Below are 20639 nucleotides of genomic sequence, written 5' to 3' on the forward strand. Positions count from 1 at the left end.
TTAAAGTTAATACCCATACATTTGTCTATATTGAAATCAATTCCTCAGTAGTTTTGCCCGTTCAGTTAATCTACTAATATTTATTTCTTATGGAATGTTTGCATTCACAATAGACAAGATAATATCTATTTTAGCTGCGTTGACAAACTTGTGGTTATATATGCTATCATTTACCGTCATTTATATGCAAAAAATGTAACCCCATCCTTCTGAAATACTATGTTAACGAGAGCACCTGCTCATTTTTCGTACTCTCTTTTTTCTGTCACTACCATTTTCTTTCCAGGTCAATAGCCTGCCCTCAATTCCATGAGTTTCAGCTTAGCTAATATCTTATATGAAAGACCTTATCAGTTTGTTGAAATACATGTGGCAGGGTTAAGAACACAGTTTTAGCAGAGATAAGGAGCTAGGGCTTATCTTTGCATTCCAGGAGAATCTACAATAGAGAACAATTTTAACTGATTGTAGTAGGGCCTTTAATGCTTAAATAAATCAAATAATTTTAATTATACATACACTTATGACAAAATGTGGAGTTCTTTGGAAAATTGACATATAATAGTTCACAAGCTGAAGTTCAGTTGCCCAGGCATTTTTAATCAATGGGATATCTCTTCCAAAACCAACTATTTACTTATTTTTCAACAACTTCATAAGAATCCACATTTCATCGTTTATCTCATTCAATTAGCTGTTATCCCTCACTGATGACTGCCCTTTTAATAAGTATAATTCTCCTGCTAGCCAATTTAAGTCATGCAACTATGAGAGGAACAGAGAGATTAATGAACAATGGCCCACCATAGACAAGCTTATCACTTGCCTTACACAGATATGTCCTTGAAAGAAATCATCCTGAACCACATATCCCATAACAATGGAAACATATTTTCGGCTGGTAAATTACTTATCTCTCAGTGTTCTGGCCTGCCATCTTGAACTTAAATGACTTATTTTCCACCTGAAAAAAATGATATATTCAAAGATGTATTTTCCCACATAATTTGTCATTTACTGACTATGTAGGCCTGCTTCAATTAAGTTTCCTATTTAAGCAGAGTGTGATTTTTGTTAAATTAGATTTTAATGAACAGGTCAGACATGTTTCCATCTTTCTAAACTCTTAACGTAAAAATTAATATGAAGACAATAATATGAAAGGAATTGATCTCCCCATCATCTAAGGGATCTATAGGACGCGCTGCCTCAAAAAGGCAGCAAATATAATCAGACTTTCCGACATCTGCGGTTTTCTCCCACACTCCAATGACCTATGGGTTTGTAGGTTAATTCGCTTGGTATACATGTAAATCGTTCCTAGCGTGTGCAGGATAGTGTTACAGTGCGGGGTCGGTGTGGACTCGGTGGGCCGGAGGGCCTTTTTTGTGCACTGTATCTCTAAACTAAACTAAACCCATATTACCCTGGCCAAGCCCTCATTTCACTCCCACGATCAGGAAAACAGGAGTCTGAAAACCATGACCACCAGGTTATAGCTTCTTCCCAACAACCATCAGGCTCTTGAACACGACCTATCCAATACTCATTATGAACTTCTATGGTCTGTCTTTGATGGCAATAACTGGATTTTTAGCATTGGGGTTATTAATTTATTGAATTTGTATTTATTATATATCATGCAATTTGTGTTTTCACAGGCCTGTTACGCTGCTGTAAGTAATAATTTTATTGTTCCATTGTCAATACATATTACATTTAAATCCTCTCAACTGCTGAATTCTTGCCTTACATCTCCTGCTACCTCAATTTGTTCTCGTTAAACCGATGACCACACAAGAGGTTCTCTTCTGTCACTCCAATCCCATCAACACCCAAATTCTGCTTGATTCTGCTTGGGCTGTTTTGCTGTGTCGAAGCACTACATATCGGTGATTTCAGATTGTTGTACTACTTCCAATCTCCGTATCTTCTCCTAAAGGGCCTGTCCCACGAGCATGCGACTCCATGCGGCAAGCGCGACATAAAGGGTCTGTCCCACGAGCATGCGACTCCATGCGGCAAGCGCAACCTAACGTGGTCGCTTGAGCCATACGGCCTCGCGGGGCCGGTCCCACTTCGATCGCCGGAGCCGTATGGAGTTGTGCGGAGCTGGTCCCGACATCGCGCGAGGCTCCGAAAAACTGACCATGTTCAAAAATTCCGCGCGGCAACGGCCTGCCGCCTCGACGCCGTACGTCATGCGCGAACTTCCCGCGGACTTCGCTCGAACTTCATGTCTCTCACTCGACCTCCGCGCGGCCCCCGCTACTGGTTTGGTGGCGCTTGCCGCATGCAGTCGCATGCTCGTGGGACAGGCCCTTTAGGTCGCGCTTGCCGCATGGAGTCGCATGCTCATAGGACAGGCCCTTAATTCTTTGAAGTTACTACCGCCTCCCAATGTCCATACTTAAACCTATTTAATTAGCTTTCTGATCAGTACAATCCTGAAACAACTCTAATCACAGTTACAAAGAATAGTCCCTGTGATTGCATCCAACTATCATGAGCACTTCTCAACATTTCTGCGGTCTTTGATGCATCATCTTTATATGCCTCGTCACCTTTTCCCAGCTAAGTGGGATTGAATTCATTTAATTTAATTCTTAGTATTCACTTGTTGGGAATAACTGATTCTCTGCTCGCCCTCTTATCTTGTTCCGTGTTTGATCATCATTATTTCCACATCCAAAGATAAGGCTTCAAGTTTTTTTATATACTTTGATCACAATGTCAGACTTTCCAGTGCTTTTCCATTGTCCAGTTCTCGTTGAGCCACAATTTCCTAATTTCCTTCAATTAAATACCCAGAAAATTAAATACCCAGAATCCCCAGCAACCGCAGGAGATACAACACCGGTCCTATACCTCCTCCCTCGACTCCATCCAAGAACCCTGACAATCTTTTCAGATGAGGCAGAGGTTCACTTGCACCTCCTCCAACCTCATCTACTGTATCCGCTGTTCCAGGTGTGGACTCCTATATATCTGCGAGACAAAGCGCAAGCTCAGTGATCGTCTTGCTGAACACCTCCACTCAGTTCGCCTAAACGTACCTGATCTTCCAGTTGCTAAACACTTTAACTCCCCCTCCCATTCCCACATTGACCTTTCTGTTCTGGGCCTCCTCCATTGTCAGAGTGAGGCCCAGCACAAATTGGAGGAACAGCACCTCATATTTTGCTTGGGCAACTTACACCCAGCGGTATGAATATTGATCTCTAACTTCAAGTAACCCTTGCTTTCTCTCTCTCTCTCTCTCTCTCCCTCCCTCTTCCCAGTTCTCCGAGCAGTCTGACTGTCCCTCTGATTACATTGTATCTCAGTTTGCTTTGATGTCATCTTCTCCTAGCTAACAATGGTCTAGTCTACATTTTCCTTGACCTATATCTCTTTTGATCTCTTACACTTCTTTATCTATGTAACTTCCTCTCCCCTGACGCTCAGTCTGAAGAAGGGTCTTGATCCGAAACGTCACCCAATTCTTCTATCCAGATATGCTGCCTGTCCTGCTGAGTTACTCCAGCATTTTGTGTCTATCTTTGCTGTTCTTCTAGTTTGGGTTTGGTCTCATCATGGAAGTGGAGAAAGTCAAGGACAGAAAGGGAATGGAAAGGAGAGTTTAAGTGACTTGCAAAACGAAGGTCATTGTGGCCATTGTAGACAGAGCGAAGGTGTTCTGCATTACAGCTGCCTCGTCTGTGCTTGGTCTCGCTGATGTAGAGGAGGCTACGTGGAGAGCACCGAGTGCCACACACAGGGTTGGAGTGCAGGTGAATCATTAAAATGGACTTTTTAATCACTCTATTTGTTTTATGCAAATAAAATAATCCAGATTCGAACACAATTCATTAATTGTTAACTCTGGAGCATTTTGTAGGCATGAAAGAATAGCACACTTGTTCTATCCTACCTTCACTCTTATCTAGAATTTAATTGCATCAATTACGACAAATCCAATGATCCCTTGCTGGTTTCCCATTCTCCAGACCACATGAGCTCACCCAAAACTCTGCTGTCTGCACTCTGACCATCAGTGAATGAAGCTCATCCATTCATTTTCCTTCTGGTCTACAATGGATCCTCGTTCACTTGTATCTCTACTTCATAACCTTTATTCTAGTACTGCTCCTCATGTTTGTGTTAGGCCTCCTTGAAACAGTGCAACGGGCCACCAACAGAATTGTCAGAGGGGCTGGGCTGTCCAATGGCGAATTATAAGTAAAAGCTCAACATTAGCATTGTTGATTAAGGAGTAAATATGAGCGACAACATAGGAATAATATCTCTGCTTTGCTGCTTTACTGCACGGTCGAAGGTGAAAGCAAAATTTAGTGGCCACGAATGGTCTGCGAGCTCACTTTCTCCCGCCCTCAGAAAGTGGTCTGAAGTCTCGGAGTCAGTCCGGGAAGGTTTATACTGTTCCTCAAGGGGACAATGGTGATCTTGATGCATGGAAGAGGGGCAGTCGTAGGAGGCCGCAGCTCATGTTTCCCTTCAGCCAACGTGGTTGGGAAGATGAGGTGGCCGTTGAAGATCCTACAGCAGCCAAGTGAGTGAGCGATTCAAGCACAGCCTGCAACAGTTGCACGGAGCTGCTGCAACCGTGAAAGGAACAGTCAGCATCACACTGGGCCAGGCCCACACCTACAGCAATGATATTGCCGCATTCACCCAGTGCCAACAAAACACCGGGCCTTAAAGTTACAAGAGTGAGAAAATAACTGCATGTCTTCTTCAATGATAGATATAAGATAGCGCCAGGGGGTGCAATCCCAGAAGAGAATCTGTTATCCACTACAATTATTCCATTGTATTCAACTCATCCACTTGTGCATGGTTGTGCTCATGTATAGTATGTTTTGACTGGATAGCGTGCAAAACAGTTTTTCACTGTATCTCGGCACACATGACAATAATAAACACAACTACTTTTTTATACTTTGATTTGGTTAAACTAAAAGATTGCAAAAATCCACTGTTCCATTTGTACTCAAGCAGACCCTTACAATGTCACTTCCCATGCAATTGAAGAAATGTCTCAGAGGTGAAATACATGTCACAGTGGCCGGCAGATTTACTTTTTATCTCAAGGATCTTTTAAAACCAGACAGGAAAATATAAAAAAATGTCCTTATTGGTCGTACAAGTCCTGTGGGGTAGTCAGTGTTAAACCACCTCCACTTGGACACAGATCCTCAAGAGAAAAATGTTTCTGTGTCTATAATTTAAATTACACAAGCCATAGGGATAATCAGTGTATAGGCCAGAAGACTCAAACTGGTGCTACGACACAATAGCACTTTATCCCAGGAGGGAAATTGGTCTGCCAACAATCATTATGAAACATGAAATTAAAGTGACAAGTGGAAAGTCCAGGATTGGGGATGTGCGAAGATTGAGAAGAGGGGAGTCAGTCTACCCCATGACAGAAAGGGGAGGAGTTGTACAGTTTGATAGCTACAGGAAAGAAGGATCTCCTGTATCATTCTGTGCTGCAACTTGGTGGAACCAGTCTGTTGCTGAAGGTGCATCTCAGGTTGAGATGGGGTGAGCTGTATTGTCCAAGATGCTCTGTAGTTTGAGGAGCATCCTCCCATCCAAGTCAATCTCCAGTGAATCTAACTCCACCCCTAGGACAGAGTCAGCGTTCCTGATGAGCTTGTTAATTCTATTGCTGTCCGTGGCCTGCGCCTTGCTACCCCAGCACGCGACAGCGAAGAAGATGGCACTGGTCATCACCGATTGGTAGAACATCTGCAGCATCTTACTGCAGACGTTGAAAGAGCGGAGCCGTCCCAGAAAGTGCATACGGGCTCTGTCTCTTCTTATACAGTGCCTCAGCGTTCCTGGACCAGTCCTGTTTACGGTCCAGGTAAACTGCAAGGTACTTGTACTCCTTGGTAAACTGTACATCCACACCCTTGATGGAGACAGGGGGCAGGGGTGTTCCTCTCCTCCTAAAGTCCACCACTAACTCCACAATTAACTCGTGCTATGATTCCTCTGGGAGTTATTGTAGTGTGCAGAGAACTTTCTACTTCCAAGTAATGACTATAATCAGAAAGTAAAATGAGAATATCTAAAATAAATACTTTGAACACCCTGCTTTCACTGCAATCAGGTATCAAGTTGTACGCAGTCATATTGAACAGCTTTATCACCATGTGGATTAACTGTCAAGATTAACTCGGGAAACACGTAACAATCTCCTTAGTTTACTCTGCGCACTTTCAGCAGAGCATACACCCTCAACACTAATTAATCCTAACCATGAATAAGATGATAAGAACTAGTTTTACCAGCAAGCACCTTTTCCACGTGGACGGTTTATTTTCATACAGAACATTAACAGGTCCAAAAAGAAAAGGCAATTAAATAACTTTTGTGCCCTTCTTGCCTCAATGTACACTGTTAATGACATTTTCTTGAAATAAAGTCACTGTTGTAATACTGATATTTCAAAAGCGATAAATATCTGCACTTCAAGTCCACCGCTCATGAAATATTCGACAACATTGTAAAACTTCAAGACAGAATCTAATCGAGCAAATCGTGGAATTTAAAACAATTCTAACGTCTGGATTGCTGTGGAAGTATCCAGGGTAATAGCTTGAATGAGTTAAAAAGTAATTGTGACATTACTACATTCTACTGTAATCAAAACCGATACTTGTTAAACAAAACAAACCAGTTCCCAGGGACAGGGAGAAAGGGCACTTAATCTAACATCTCGCAGGGTGCAGTGACTCACTAACGACCAATCATCCATGCATTCCACCAGAAACATTCAGCTGCAGATCCTTTCACAGTTTTGCCCAAAATTCAAAATTAAACAGCAGTCAATGAAGTATGAATTATGTCTTGATATGAAGTAGTCTACAGGTTCCTCATTTATACTATTAGAGTTAAAGATGGAGGGCGAGAAGTTGAAAGTGAAATTGTAAATAATTTTGGCAGCCTTGACTCCTCTGGGATCTATTCAAAAAGAAATGGGGTATGAAGCAATCAGAAATTATTTTGATGAGACAGCGAGAATGGGAGCAGGTCGAGGAAGGTTCAAAGGTTCAAAGGTTGATTTATTGTCACATACACCTAAATGTAGTGAAATTCCTTTTGCCAATGCAGCACATAAAAAAGAATACAAACATAACAATAATAAATAGCTTTATCATAAAAACATCCCCCCACAATGGTTCCCATTATGGGGGAAGGCACAGAGTCCAGTCCCATCCCCATTGTCCACCCATAGTCGGGCCTATTGAGGCCTCCACAGTTGCCTCTACGGAGGCCCGATGTTCCAGGCCGTCCTCGCCGGGTGATGATGTTCCGGCGTCGGGAGAATCCTCTCAGCGGCATGGGAACCCTGGAACGGCCGCCTCCCTACTCGAGACCGTGGCTTCCAGAGCCGACAAGGCCGCGCCGAATGGAGCTCAACTGGCGATCTCGTCGCGAGATCCCAGGCTCCCGATGGAAAGTTCAGCGCCGCCGCCCGCAGCCGCTCCTCAGACCCGCAGCTCCGCAACGGACCCAGCTCACCGGAGTTCCAGCTCAGCGACCCAGGCAAGGCACCGCCCGCCCCGCAATGGCGCTCCAGCGCTGCACCGCCGTCCTCAGACCCGCAGCTCCGCCCCCGCCGGTGCCGCCGCCGAGGCTCCAGGCGGTCCCCTCAGGAAATGCCGCTCCAGGCCCGCTGGTAGGCCGCGAGGACGAGTCGAAAGTGCAGCCCGGAGAAAAGCTGCATCTCCGACCAGGTAGGGACCCTGAAAATTAGTTTCCCCCTTCCCCCCCCCTCCTCCCCACTCCCCACACATAAAAAAGCTAGAATTCCTTAAAAACAAAACACTAAACTAACTAAAAATAAGAAAAAAGAAATGAAAAACAGACAGCTGCAGGCTAGGCAGCCATACCCCCTACAGGTCGGCGCCAACTGGAACTTGTTGTGTTGTGAACGAGAAGAGGAAAGGTTATAGACAGGAGTGTTCACGATTTAAAAAAAAAAGGTGGTTGGGGAATTTTGATGAGTGCCAACTGAGGGACCTGCAATGGAAATTAAGGATGTCTTGTGGGCAAAGACTGAAGGAAAGGTGGTCAGATGCTTTTTTCAAGGAGAAAAGCACAGTAGGGTGACACAGAGAACAGCCAACATTTTAAAAGGTGGATGAGAGAGGCAAAGAAAGTAGAAATGAAAGGTAATTTGGTGATATGGCTCACAAAATAAGTGCAACAGGTTAGATGGGTAAGTGTTCAAAATTGTTGGGTGAAATAAGTTATTTTTGGCAACATTGTGGCCCTTATTATGAAGCAAAATGAGATAACTATATCCAAAGTAGACAAAAATACTGGAGAAACTCAGCGGGTGAGGCAACATCTATGGAGCGAAGGAATAGATGAAGTTTCGGGTCAAGACCCTTCTTCAGACTAATGTGGGGGTGGCGGGAAGAAGAAAGGAAGAGGCGGAGACAGTGGGCTGTGGGAGAGCTGGGAAGGGGAGCAGAAGGAGGGAGAAAGCAAGGACTACCTGAATTTGGAGAAGTCAATGTTCATAACGCTGGGGTGTAAATTGCCCAAGCGAAATATGAGGTGCTGCTCCTCTAATTTGCGGTGGACTCACTCTGGCCATGGAGGTGGCCCAGGACAGAAAGGTCAGATTCGGATTGGGAGGGGGAGTTGAAGTTCTGGGCCACCGGGAGATCAGGTCGGTTAATGCGAACTGAGCAGAGGAGTTGGGCGAAGCGATCGCCAAGCCTGCGCTTGGTCTTACTGATGTAGAGCAGTTGACACCTAGAGCAGCAGATACAATAGATTAGGTTGGAGGAGGTGCAGGTGAACATCTGCCTCACCTGGAAAGACTGCTTGTGCCCTACCCAAACCACCCCCTCCCCCGGCACTTTCCCTTGCAACCGCAGGAAATGCTACACTTGTCGTTTTACCTCTCCTCTCGACTCGATCCAAGGGCCCAAAATCCAGATGAATACAGGTCTAGTTGATCCATTCTCTCCTCATAAGACAGTCCTGATATCCCTAAAACCCGTTGAACCTTTGCTGCACTCCCTGTATGACAAGTATATTAATTCTTAGATCAGTAGATTAAAACAGCACATAACGCTCCAGCTGTGATCTTACCAAAGCCATGTATAATTGGAACAAGGTATTCTTGCACCTGTACCTAAAACCTCTTGCATTAAAGGCCAATTACAACGTGCCTTCTGAACAGATTGGTGCACTACCATGTTTGCTTTCTGTGATTTTATGTTTGTACCAAGACAGTGACAGTTAGTATACTTCTTCTCAAATGTTCTTAATTCTCAAAAGGATGCACAAAAAGAAAATAAACATGTTATTTAACACTCACGCTGCGAGATGTTCTGTTCTGGTTTCTTTCACCAAGTTGAAATACAGGTTGGCCGTAATGCAACAAACCCATGCCAGGGAACACCAGTCTGTATAGAAACAGTGAATGAATTGAATATTAAAAGGGAAAGTGCACTTACAAATTTATACCTAAAGGATTATTTTCTAACTTGTTTCCAGTACCAGAGAGATTTCTGAAAGTCAGCTGCACAATTAAATGAACAGCTGCAAAATCATACACCTGGCAAGTAAATATTCCCACCAAGAAAATAAAGATGCTGATTTTTTTGAATGAGATAATTAAATTTCAACTGAATCATTATACTCCACATTACATCAGACCAGTACAAGGTACAGAAATCCTGCTATATTATCTGAAAGTTGTTTATATTTAAAAATCACTTTTAAAGTCATTTTGCAACAATACTGGAGTCATCTGAAGAAGCAGAAATTATTTTTCCCTCTCTTTCCTCAAATTAATGACACAGCTGGCCTGTGCCAGCTCTTGAACGTTTCCAGTTTACCTTTTAACACTGCAGTTCAACCTCTTCAATGCATCTCCAATTGGTTTTGGAAACCCACAATGGAATCTGTTTCTACAACTTTTTCCACGGTGTGCATTTCAGACTATCCACTTTTGTATTCACTCCCTTCGCATAAGAGGCAACTTACCTAACAACTTACCAAATAACCTACAAACCTATGTGAGGAAGCCAGGGCACCCAGAAAAACTCCACGATGTCACAGGGAGAACGTGCAAACTCCACACAGACAGCACCAGAGGTCATGATCGAACCCGGGTCTCTAGTGCTGTGAGGTTGCAGCACTACCAGCTGCGTCTATGTGCCGCTACTCATCAAGAAACTCTCTGCATTAAAAGCTTTTCAACATTTGCACTGCCGTCATTCTTTCCATTCAAATCTCTTAGATCTTCTCTAAGCTGTCACTTATGATTCTATGCTTTGGACTCCTGCATTCTGGGCTTCACTCGTGCAGAAAGAACTGTACACAAAGCCTAAGAAAATATTTAACCATTTTGAGTATTTATGACACAGTTACATACAATAATTTTCAATATGCCTGACAAAGCTTGTAAACCTATCTTGATTTATTTTGTGAATGTGAGAGATTTGTCTAAAAATTATCTATCTTACCTAGGAATTACATTTATACCATAAAAAGATAATTTAACGTATACCATTAAATGTAGAAAAAAACACTGAAATCAGTTCCAGGAGTTGACAAAGAATGTGCAAGAATTGCTACAACAGTAACAAATCTTACTTACAATCTAGGTTTATTAATAACTCCGACTTTGAAAAACTGTAGCGTTAAAGAAATTGATACCAAATTAAAGTCAATATATCCCCGAAGTCCAATAAACTCAAAATATATGTCTTGTGCTCCTAATTCTGCTTGTTAAAACAGGGCGATTGGTTCTGTTTCCATCAGTGCACTATCAGGGTTATGCCTGAATAATCAATCATAAAAATCTTACTGAGCTCAATTAATAAAGTTTACAACTTTAGTAGAAAGAAATATTAAAATGGATGGAAGCATTATTGCTGGGAGTTTACATTGACAATTACAGTTAATCAAAATCACTGCACATTATTGAGCTTTAGGTAATCACTGTAGACTGCTGTGCCTAATATGGAAGTTACGATTCAGTGTGTGCTGGCTTAGTGAAGCAGCAGCTTAGTGATTAGTCACATGGATTGGGAGAGGAAATAGAGACACAGTAGTCACTCTGAGCATATTTATCAGCAGTCAGTAAGAAGCAAAGGCCTCAAGCATGAAAACTATAAACTCAGAAAGGCCTGGGACAGAGAGGAAGGAACTATTATACGAGGGAGAAGTTAACAATTGACCTTTGCCATGTCAAATACAACATGGTACTGAAATCTTACGTTAATACTGGATGAGCTAATCTCATAAGATGATTTAAAGTAGTGCATAATGTTTTGTGTGGATGTTGGGCAGACAATTAATTATTCCTGTGTTGCTTTAATGTCTGTAACAAATTTCCTAAAATACATAACCACTCAGAACAGAACCTACACAAAAACACTTCTTCGGTTGCTCTGCGTTATAAGGGGTATTCTTTCAAAAATTTTGAGAAGTTTTGTAAAGAAGTATTGAATACATTTGCTAAAATTATGGTAGTTCATGTTTCGTAAGGCGGAGACATTGAATGCTTTTTAATGCATCCATTTTGTTTGGCAATTTAGCAGAAAAGGGTGATTTATTAATATAACACAATGATTTCAGAATATTGTAGATTATTAATTTGTAGTTCATGTGAAATTGTGGACCTTCAATGTATTGTGTTCTTATGCATGCAGTGAGATACTATTGCAGTTTATAGGTTTTTTTTGTACAACATAAATCTCTACCTCTTCCTGTAACACTCTACCTAATCCATTCTTGGAACTATGTCATAATCATGGTTGATACGTTTTATTGAACTTCAACAGTCCACAGGAGTGACTCTAAGCTTCCGAGTGTCTGCCATTTTAATTCACCATTCCACACCTACTCTGACCTCCTGCACTGTTACAAAGTGGCCTAATCTGTGTGCAAAAAAAAGAATTTCACTGTATCTGGGTACACGTGATAATAAATAAACCATTGAGCATTGGCTCGAAGACCACCTTTATATGGGCCTGGTGCAGCCTGCAGGATTCATTAATGACTTCAGATAACCTTTCTTTAAAGAATTAGCCATTTGTGCTTGCCATCAGGTTGGTTCAGGTGGGCTGAGCGAAGGTGTTCCGCAAAACGATCGCCCAGTCTGTGTCTGGTCTCACCGATGTATAAGCGCCAAACATCTTGAACAACGGATACAGTACATGAGGTTGGAGGAGGTGCAAGTGAACCGCTGCCTAACCTGAAAGGACTGTCGGGGTCGCTGGACAGAGTCGAGAGAGGAGGTATAGCAACAGGTGTCGCATCTTCTGCGGTTGCAGGGGGAGGTACCTGGGGAAGGGGTGGCTTGGGTGGGAAAGGGTGAGTTAACCAGGGAATTGCAGAGGGAACAGTCTCTGCGGAAGGCGGAACTGGGTGGAGATGGGAAAATGTAACTAGTGGTGGGATCCCGTTTGAGATGACGGAAATTTCGGAGGATTATGTGTTGTATGTGACGGCTGATGGGGTGGAAAGTAATGACAAGGGGGACTCTGTCTCTGTTTCGACTAGGGAAGGGGGAGCAATGGCGGAGTTGCAGGGTACCGAGGAGACACGAGTGAGGGCTTCATCTATGATGGGAGAGGGGAACCCCCGATCCCTAAAGAACGAGGACATCTCGGAAGTTCTAGTATGGAACACCTCATCTGGGCGCAGATGCGGTGTAGGCGGAGGAATTTGGAGTAGGGGGATAGAGTCTTTGCAGGAAGCAGGGTGGGAAGAAGTGTAGTCGAGAGAGTCAGTGGGTTTGTAATAGATGTCAGTCAATAGTCTATTTCCCGTGATGGAGACTGTGAGATTAAGAAAGGGGAGGGAGATGTCGGAGATGGTCCAAGTAAATTTGAGTGCAGGATGAAAATTGGTGGTGAAGTTGATGAAGTCCATGAGTTCTGCATGGGTGCAGGAGGTAGCACCGATGCAGTCATCAATGTAATAGAAATATAGAGTTCGGAGATAGGGCCAGTGTACGCCTGGGATTGTTCAACGTGCCCTACAAAGAGGCAGGTAGAGCTGGGGCCCATGCGGGTGCCCATAGCCACGCCTTGGACTTGGAGGAAGTGGGAGGAGTCAAAGGAGAAGTTGTTGAGGGTGAGGACCAGCTCTGTTAGGCAGCTATGCTCAGTATGTCACAGTAGGCCAGACTGCACAACATTATACAGACCAAGGACCTGAACTGCCCATTCAATGGCGACATTAGTTCACCCAATTTCAGGCAATTCCTTTCTTCTTCTCCCCATTGCCTGCCTCTACCATTGTTGTTACTTATTTTCTCTCTTTCTCAGTTCTAATGAAAGGTCTTCCACTTGAATGTTAGCTGGTTTCATTGTCCACAGACATTGCTTATCTGGCTGAGTCCTTCTAGCATTCTGTTTCTGTTCTGTAGACAGTACGCACAATCTCCTTTACACATCTTGGTTTGAGGTCATTCTGTGCAGATCTATTTAACTTGTGGTCGAAATCTATTCTTCTGTACAATTTGTTCCATAAGGGATGGATGGCACAGCATAATCCAGTTGAAAGACTGCACATTAAATTACCACTCTGGACTTCTCACTTACCTGTCCCCAATCTTTCCCTACTCTCAGAACCACACTACTAGCACCCATGGACCCAATTTTCAGCGACCTTTTTGCATATTCTGGGACATTATACTATTCCCAGCTCCAAACAAAATGCCACCACATGCCTCCACTCCCCTTTCCATGTTCTGGAGCCATTTCACTGCAAGACTCCCAATTTTATTCCTCTTTCCATGGCATCTTTGTGCACAATCACAAGAGGGGAAGAACCTTTTTTTTAAAAACTTCTTCCATTCTACCTTGGACCCCAAACACATCTGAAGGATAAAATAATAATAATCCAGAGATGTTGCCTGTCCCGCTGAGTTACTGCAGCATTTTGTGTCTATCTTTGGTGTAAACCAGCATCTGTAGTTCCTTCCTACACATCTGTTACTATGGATATTTGCCCAATTCTCACTCTTGACATTTGTGTCTTAGGCATCTTCTCCTGTTCCACTAAAGCTCAAGGTAAGCGTGTGAAACAGCACCTTATCATTCATCCAAATATAACATTAATTTCAACAACTTTCAGGAAACTAATTGGTTGTTCACATTTAGACCTCATTTTGTTTGTCATTTAATCCCTCCTTTCTTTCCCCATGTGTTCCACCCTCTCCGGACTCTTTTTGGACATATTAAAACTAGTTTATCTCCAATATTTACCAGTTCCGAGGAAAGATTGGACATAAAACAATAAATCATTTTTTTCTCTCCAAATACCTCCTAACCTATGGAATGTTTCCAGCATTTTTTTAAATTGTTCTGCATTTCCAGTACCTGCAGTATTTTGCTTTAAGGATTCAAAACCGTTTATCTGATATTTCACTAAAAGTCAGCATCCAACCTTCTTAAAAAAATATGAACTGTTTCATAACTTAGGACCTTTAACTTTGTGCAATTCTGGTCCAATGAACTATTGGATAAAAGTTCCATTACCTCTGGTATACTAGCTAAAGGAGCACAATGTTCAGATCAATATTGTCAGTTTCCAGCTCGAGCTGATTCATTCACAACAAGCTGTCCTGTTTCTTCATTTCCTGTATTTACTGTCTAAACAATGGAAACAGCTCCCTCGGCAAATATCATCACGGTATTACAACACTCGAGTACACTGACTGAATTCAAGCATTCATTGTTCAAAATGAAGTCATAAGCCGATTATCTAGCTGAGAAAGAATCTACTCCGGCCTTGAGGTATTTTGCCTGGCCTTGTTCCTCGACTTACACATTAATGTAATTTTCCTGTATATGCTGGAAATGCAAAATAAGATTACACAGCATTGGTGTTTAGCTCTAACATTTCTGGTTGAAGATCCTGTGTCAGAACTGGAGAAGAAAGAAAACAAGCTACAGAGAGTGGCATACAGATTGGTAGGACAAAGGGAGGACGGGTTTGAACCGGGAATAGGCTGTAGAGGTCATTCGGTCGACAAGAAAGGAGAGAGAATGAGAGAAAAATTGAAAAAAATAAAATAAAATGAGGAGAGTTAGAAAGTGAGAACTCAAACAATGATGTATAAAGGTTCACAAAATTGCTGGGGAAACTCAGCGGGTGCAGCAGCATCTATGGAGCGAAGGAAATAGGCGACGTTTCGGGCCGAAACCCTTCTTCAGACGTATAAAGGTTGTTGGATATGCCTGTTGGGCCTGTCCCATAGCTCTGCTCTTTGAAAGCTTTACATTTCTCTGATTATGGTCTAATTCTCCTAATTGTCCTCCTCTCGTACCTTTTGTTATTTTTCTCACTAACTGCCCCCATTATCCCCTCGACAATGTAGACCAATGGTAATCCTGGCATCATCTTATTAGATGTGTAGGAAAGAACTGCAGATGCTGGTTTAAATCGAAGCTAGACATAAAATGCTGGAGTAAACCAGCGGGACAGGCAGCATCTCTGGAGAGAAGGAATGGGTGACGTTTCGGGTCGACACCCTTCTTCAGTCTGAGATGCTGCCTATCCTGCTGATTTACTCCAGCATTTTGTGTCTATCATCTTATTAGAAATGAGTTCAAGTTTATGGAGCATTAAAAGATGAGGTTAGCTAAGAAAGCATTAAGGTAATCAAAGTCAGAGGTGAAGATCTCAATCATAGATGGGCTAAGGGTGGAATTTGACACTGTTGCAGAGAGAGAGACGTACAATAAACTATCTTGGTTATGTGGAGATACTATGCTATTAATTATTATTAGCCACTTTGGTCTCGAACCGTTGTTCGTCGAGCTCGAGCACACTCGTTGACCTGACGTGATCTGGGCCGACCAATCAACGCCGACCTGGGTGAACAGCTGGCGGGGTGCAGTGGACGACGGAGCTAGTCTTCACTTCACAGTCAACACGTTAACACACACCTTGCCCTTTTGTACTAATTGTTGAGCTGTATCGTTTAAATATTACACTGTGTGTTTATACAACATATGAACCTCTTTAGTGGTGACCCCGACAATCCAAAACGGCCTCTTTTGGATTTCATCATGCCTGGAGGAGACAACCCAGATCAGCAGAACGCAGTTTCACTCAAACTGCCCACCTTTTGGACATCACAGTCCCAAGTGTGGTTTGAACAAGCCGAAGCCCAATTCCACATCCGCCAGATAACTGCCGACATCACCAAGTACCACTACGTGGTCAGTGAGCTGGACCAGGAAAACACCGGGCCCCTCATCGATTACATTCGCCAGCCACCAGCCGACAACAAGTACGAAGGGATCAAGACGCTCCTTAAGGACACATTCGGTCTCAGCCGCCGCGACAGGGCGGCAAAAATCCTGCACATGGATGACCTAGGTGACCGCTACCATCTGTGCTCATCAGCGAAATGCTCGCCCTGATTAATGGACACAAGACTTGCCTCCTTTTCGAACAGGTCTTACTCGAGCAGATGCCTGATGACATCCGCCTGCTCCTTGCAGATGATGATTTCACAGACCCCCGATGGACGTGCTGTGGCAGGCCAAACAGCAGGGTGGAGCCACCATCAGTCGGGCGGCAGCGGTGCCTCGGCAGGTCATACGGGCGGTCCTGGTCTCCACGGAAGGAGTGGCAACGACGTCGGCCACGGCGCCAGCAAGGACAAGTGGTGCCACTACCACCAAAGGTGGGTCTCCAAGGTCTGCCGATGCCGACCGCCTTGCACGCATCCGGGAAACGTCTCAGCCGGCCGTCGGTAGTGGCAACTGCTGCCGGCCAAAATCATCGCCTTCTCTACACCTGGGATCGTCATACGGGACAGCGTTTTCTCGTTGACACCGAAACGCGTTCCAGAAAGAAGGGGCCTCCCCTAACCGCCGCCAACAGCAGCAACATCAGAATATATGGGGTCCACACAATCCTGCTCAACTTCAACTCCTGTTGCTTCAAGTGGATCTTTACCATCGCCCACGTCTCACAACCGCTGCTGGGCACCGACTACCTCCGGGCGCACTCCGTGCTGGTCAACGTGAAAGGACAACGTCTCGTTAATTCTGAGACGTTCGAGTCGATCGCCTAGCACCACGCCGAATTGACTGCACCCCACCTCGACTCGGTGACCTTCTCCGACAACGAGTACACCAGGAACTTGGCCGATTTCCATGACATCATACCTCCCCAGTTCACAACAGCCACCCCCAACCATATCCCCACCACCGGACCGTCACTCCATGCACGCGTACGCTGGCTGCCCCCCGACAAGCTCCAACTGGCCAAAGACGAGTTCCACAAGATGGAAGAAATGGACGTAATGCACCGCTCAGACAGCCCTCGGGCATTCCCGCTTCACATGGCCCACAAAGTGGCTGGGGGCTGGAGACCCTGTGGGGACAACTGCCGCCTCAAAGAGGTCACAACAGCCGACCGGTACCCTGTCCCTCACATCCAGGTCTTCACGACAAACCTGGACGGTGACAAGGTATTTTCTAAGATCGACCTGGTACGCAGCTAACATCAGATTCCGGTCCACCCAGTCGACATCCCCAGACGACATCCTCATCACCCCGTTCGGGCACTTTGAGTTCCTGCGCATGCCTTTCAGCCTCAAGAACAGCGCCCAAGCTTTCCAATGGCTCATGGACACAGTGGGCCGCGGGCTGGACTTTAAGATCATCTACCTCAACGACATCCTCGTCGCCAGCCACTCTCGCCAGGAACATCTCTGGTAGCTTTGCCAGAGGCTCAACGAGCATGGCCAGGCCATCAACTTCCTCGGCCACCACATCAACCAGCATGGAGCGGTCCCGTTCCCGACCAAGGTCGAGACCATTCGCAAGTTTGCCAAACCCTCTACTGTGAAGGGACTCCAAGAGTTTGTCGGCGAGGTCAACTTCTACCACCACTTCGTGCCAGCCGCTGCCAGGATCATGCAACTGCTGTTCAAGGCCCTTGCCAACAAGCCGAAAGAGCTCATTTGTGACGTCGTGGCCACGACCGCGTTCGACATCGCCAAGGAGGCGCTGGCAAAGGCAACAATGCTGGTACATCCACAGGCCAACGCACCAACAGCTCTCACGGTCGACGCATCTGGCACAGCCGTGGGCGGATGCTGGAACAACTGATCAATGGTAGCTGGCTGCCCCTCGCCCTTTTCAGTCACTCTATGACGTGTCTACGGGACAGCCAAGACCTATCATCCCCGCTGCCTGGTGCCGCCGGATTTTCGACATGTTTCACGGCCTAGCTCACCCTTCCATCCGGACAACAAAGGCACTGATGGTATCCAAATTCAAGTGCCACGGGTTGCGCAAACAGGTCGGCAACTGGGCCAAAACATGCATCCCATATCAAACCACCAAGATTCAGCGACACATCAAGGCGCCGCTGCAGAACTTCGCCCTGACACACCGGCGTTTCGACCACATGCACGTCGACATTGTTGGACCGCTGCCCCCATCCCAGAGGTGTCACCCACCTCTCCACCAGCGTGGACAGATTCATGAGATGGCTGGAAGCCGTCCCGCTCTCGGCTATCTCGAATGCGATCTGTGTACGTGCCCTCACCGCCCACTGGATTGCCCGCATTGGCGTGCCGGTGGACACCTCCTCCGACAGAGGTGTACAGTTCACCTCCGAGCTGTGGTCAGCAATGGCCCGGCTGCTTGGCACTAAGCTGCTACCACCCCCAAGCAAACGGCCTAGTGGAATGTTTTCACCGGCACACGAAGGCATCCCTCAAGGTACTGCTCACGGGCCCAGACTGGATGGACGAATTGCTGTGGGTCATGCTAGGTATACGCACTTCCCCGAAGTAAGACCTGGCAACTTCCTCGGCCGAGCTGGTGTACGGCGCCCAGATTACGGTCCTTGGGGAGTTCTTCCCAGCAGTGTGTGGGCATCAAGAACCGCCCATGATCATGCTGACGCACCTCCGTGAGAAGGTGGGCACACTTTCTCCAGTCCCAACGTCTCGACACGGTCTCACAACCACACACATCCCACCCGACCTCCAGGACTGCCAGTACGTCTTCCTTCGCCGAGATTCCCACCGTACACCACTGCAAAAGCCTTACGAAGGATCCTTCAGACTACTGCAAAACGACACCATGGCTTTCATCTTCAACATGCAGACACGAGACCGTCTCTGAGGACCGTCTTAAGCCGGCACACTTGGACATTGACCAACATGGGCAGGTGGCACAACCCTGCCGCAGAGGGCGTACACCATCACGACCAAACCCACCCTCAACACAACCAGCTGCAACGCTGAACACAGGAGACACTTACACAAGATCAGGCCGCCTCGCTCGACAGCCAAACCGCCTCCAATACTCCAGTTCTGGGGGGGGGGGGGGGGGGGGGGTGGGTCATGTGACGGGCCGAGCCACTTTGGTCTTGAACCGTCGTTCGTCGAGCTCGAGCACTTGCTTGGACCTGACGTGATCTGGGCCGACCAATCAACTCCACCTGGGTGAACAGCTGGCGGGGTGCAGCGGACGACCGAGCTAGTCTTCACCTCATAGTCAACACGTTAATACACACCTTGCCCTTTTGTACTAATTGTTAAGCTGTATCGTTTAAATATTACACTGAGCGTTTATACAACACGTGAACCTCTTCACCAGAAGCTTAACTCAGTCAAAAATAGTAAATACAGCAAAACGCCTGGCTCAGCCTCAACTTTGGCAGTAAATCAGTAGCTGGGGAACATGGTTGCGGCCAGGATTTTAAAGCAATTTGGATTCTTCTGCTGCTTATCAGGATTAAAACAGATTTGGCTTTTGCATTTCTGCAGGCACTTGTACCAGGCAATTCCTCTGCTCATTCAAAAACTTTTGGTTCCAATCCAGATTATGGAAAAATAGAAGCCTCCAATTTACAATAAACGAATACCACTGGATAAAATTCAACACTCTCATACCTACAACACAGATCCCTAACGGGTCTCTAGTCTGATATAGAAAAATAATGAGAAGCTCAGATTTTCAGGTGGCCACTTCCTTTGAAACCAGCTCTTGCTGAATTTAGATTTTGCTTTGCTCAAAGCTACTGTTCTTACAAGATAGAACTTGCTAGCTACCTTTCATTAACAGTCCACATTAGCTGCAATTAACCAATTACCTTTAAAACATTCTATTCCACTGAATAACGAAAATATTACAGAAACATGCACAACGACTGCCTACAACTATTTAGAAAATGAACAGTTTATTCAGGGTTAGAGCTGCTGTTTAATATGAAAATTAATTATTACACTAATCTGCAAAGCCATTCAAGAAATGCGTATCTCCTATTAAAAGGCTCAATTAATAATTGACAACATTGTATCATGGTGGTTCAGGTCTTAAATGAGGAATTTAGCTACATTAAAAATTAATAATTTGAAATTATGCCTTTGTTGTATTCCTGAGTTCCAAATGCTCAGATAATGTACTTTTATATCGAGAAAGTCGACCATTTAAATTTTTTTAAACGCAATAACATTTTCAGTTAGTGCAGGGCCGTGTTGTCTGTCCCATCAAGTTTTAGTTCCCCATTACTCAAGCTTTTCCAAGCGTTAGCATTGGAGGCAACATAGTCAGAGTCATACAGCGTGGAAACCAACCCTTCAGCCCATCAAATTCATGCAG

General features: G+C 45.0%; 1 protein-coding gene across 1 annotated transcript in view; it reads right to left on the reverse strand.

Annotated features, from left to right (window-relative positions):
- The window catches only part of LOC116980661 (G-protein coupled receptor 1-like), a 114630-nt gene that overhangs the window by 57329 nt on the left and 36662 nt on the right, over positions 1-20639 (reverse strand). Inside the window, exon 6 of the mRNA XM_033033104.1 lies at positions 9356-9443. Coding sequence (XP_032888995.1) covers positions 9356-9443 — 88 coding nt within the window. The remainder of the gene's footprint in view (positions 1-9355; positions 9444-20639) is intronic.

This window comes from Amblyraja radiata, chromosome 14, assembly GCF_010909765.2.
Source record: "Amblyraja radiata isolate CabotCenter1 chromosome 14, sAmbRad1.1.pri, whole genome shotgun sequence".
Taxonomy (NCBI): domain Eukaryota; kingdom Metazoa; phylum Chordata; class Chondrichthyes; order Rajiformes; family Rajidae; genus Amblyraja; species Amblyraja radiata.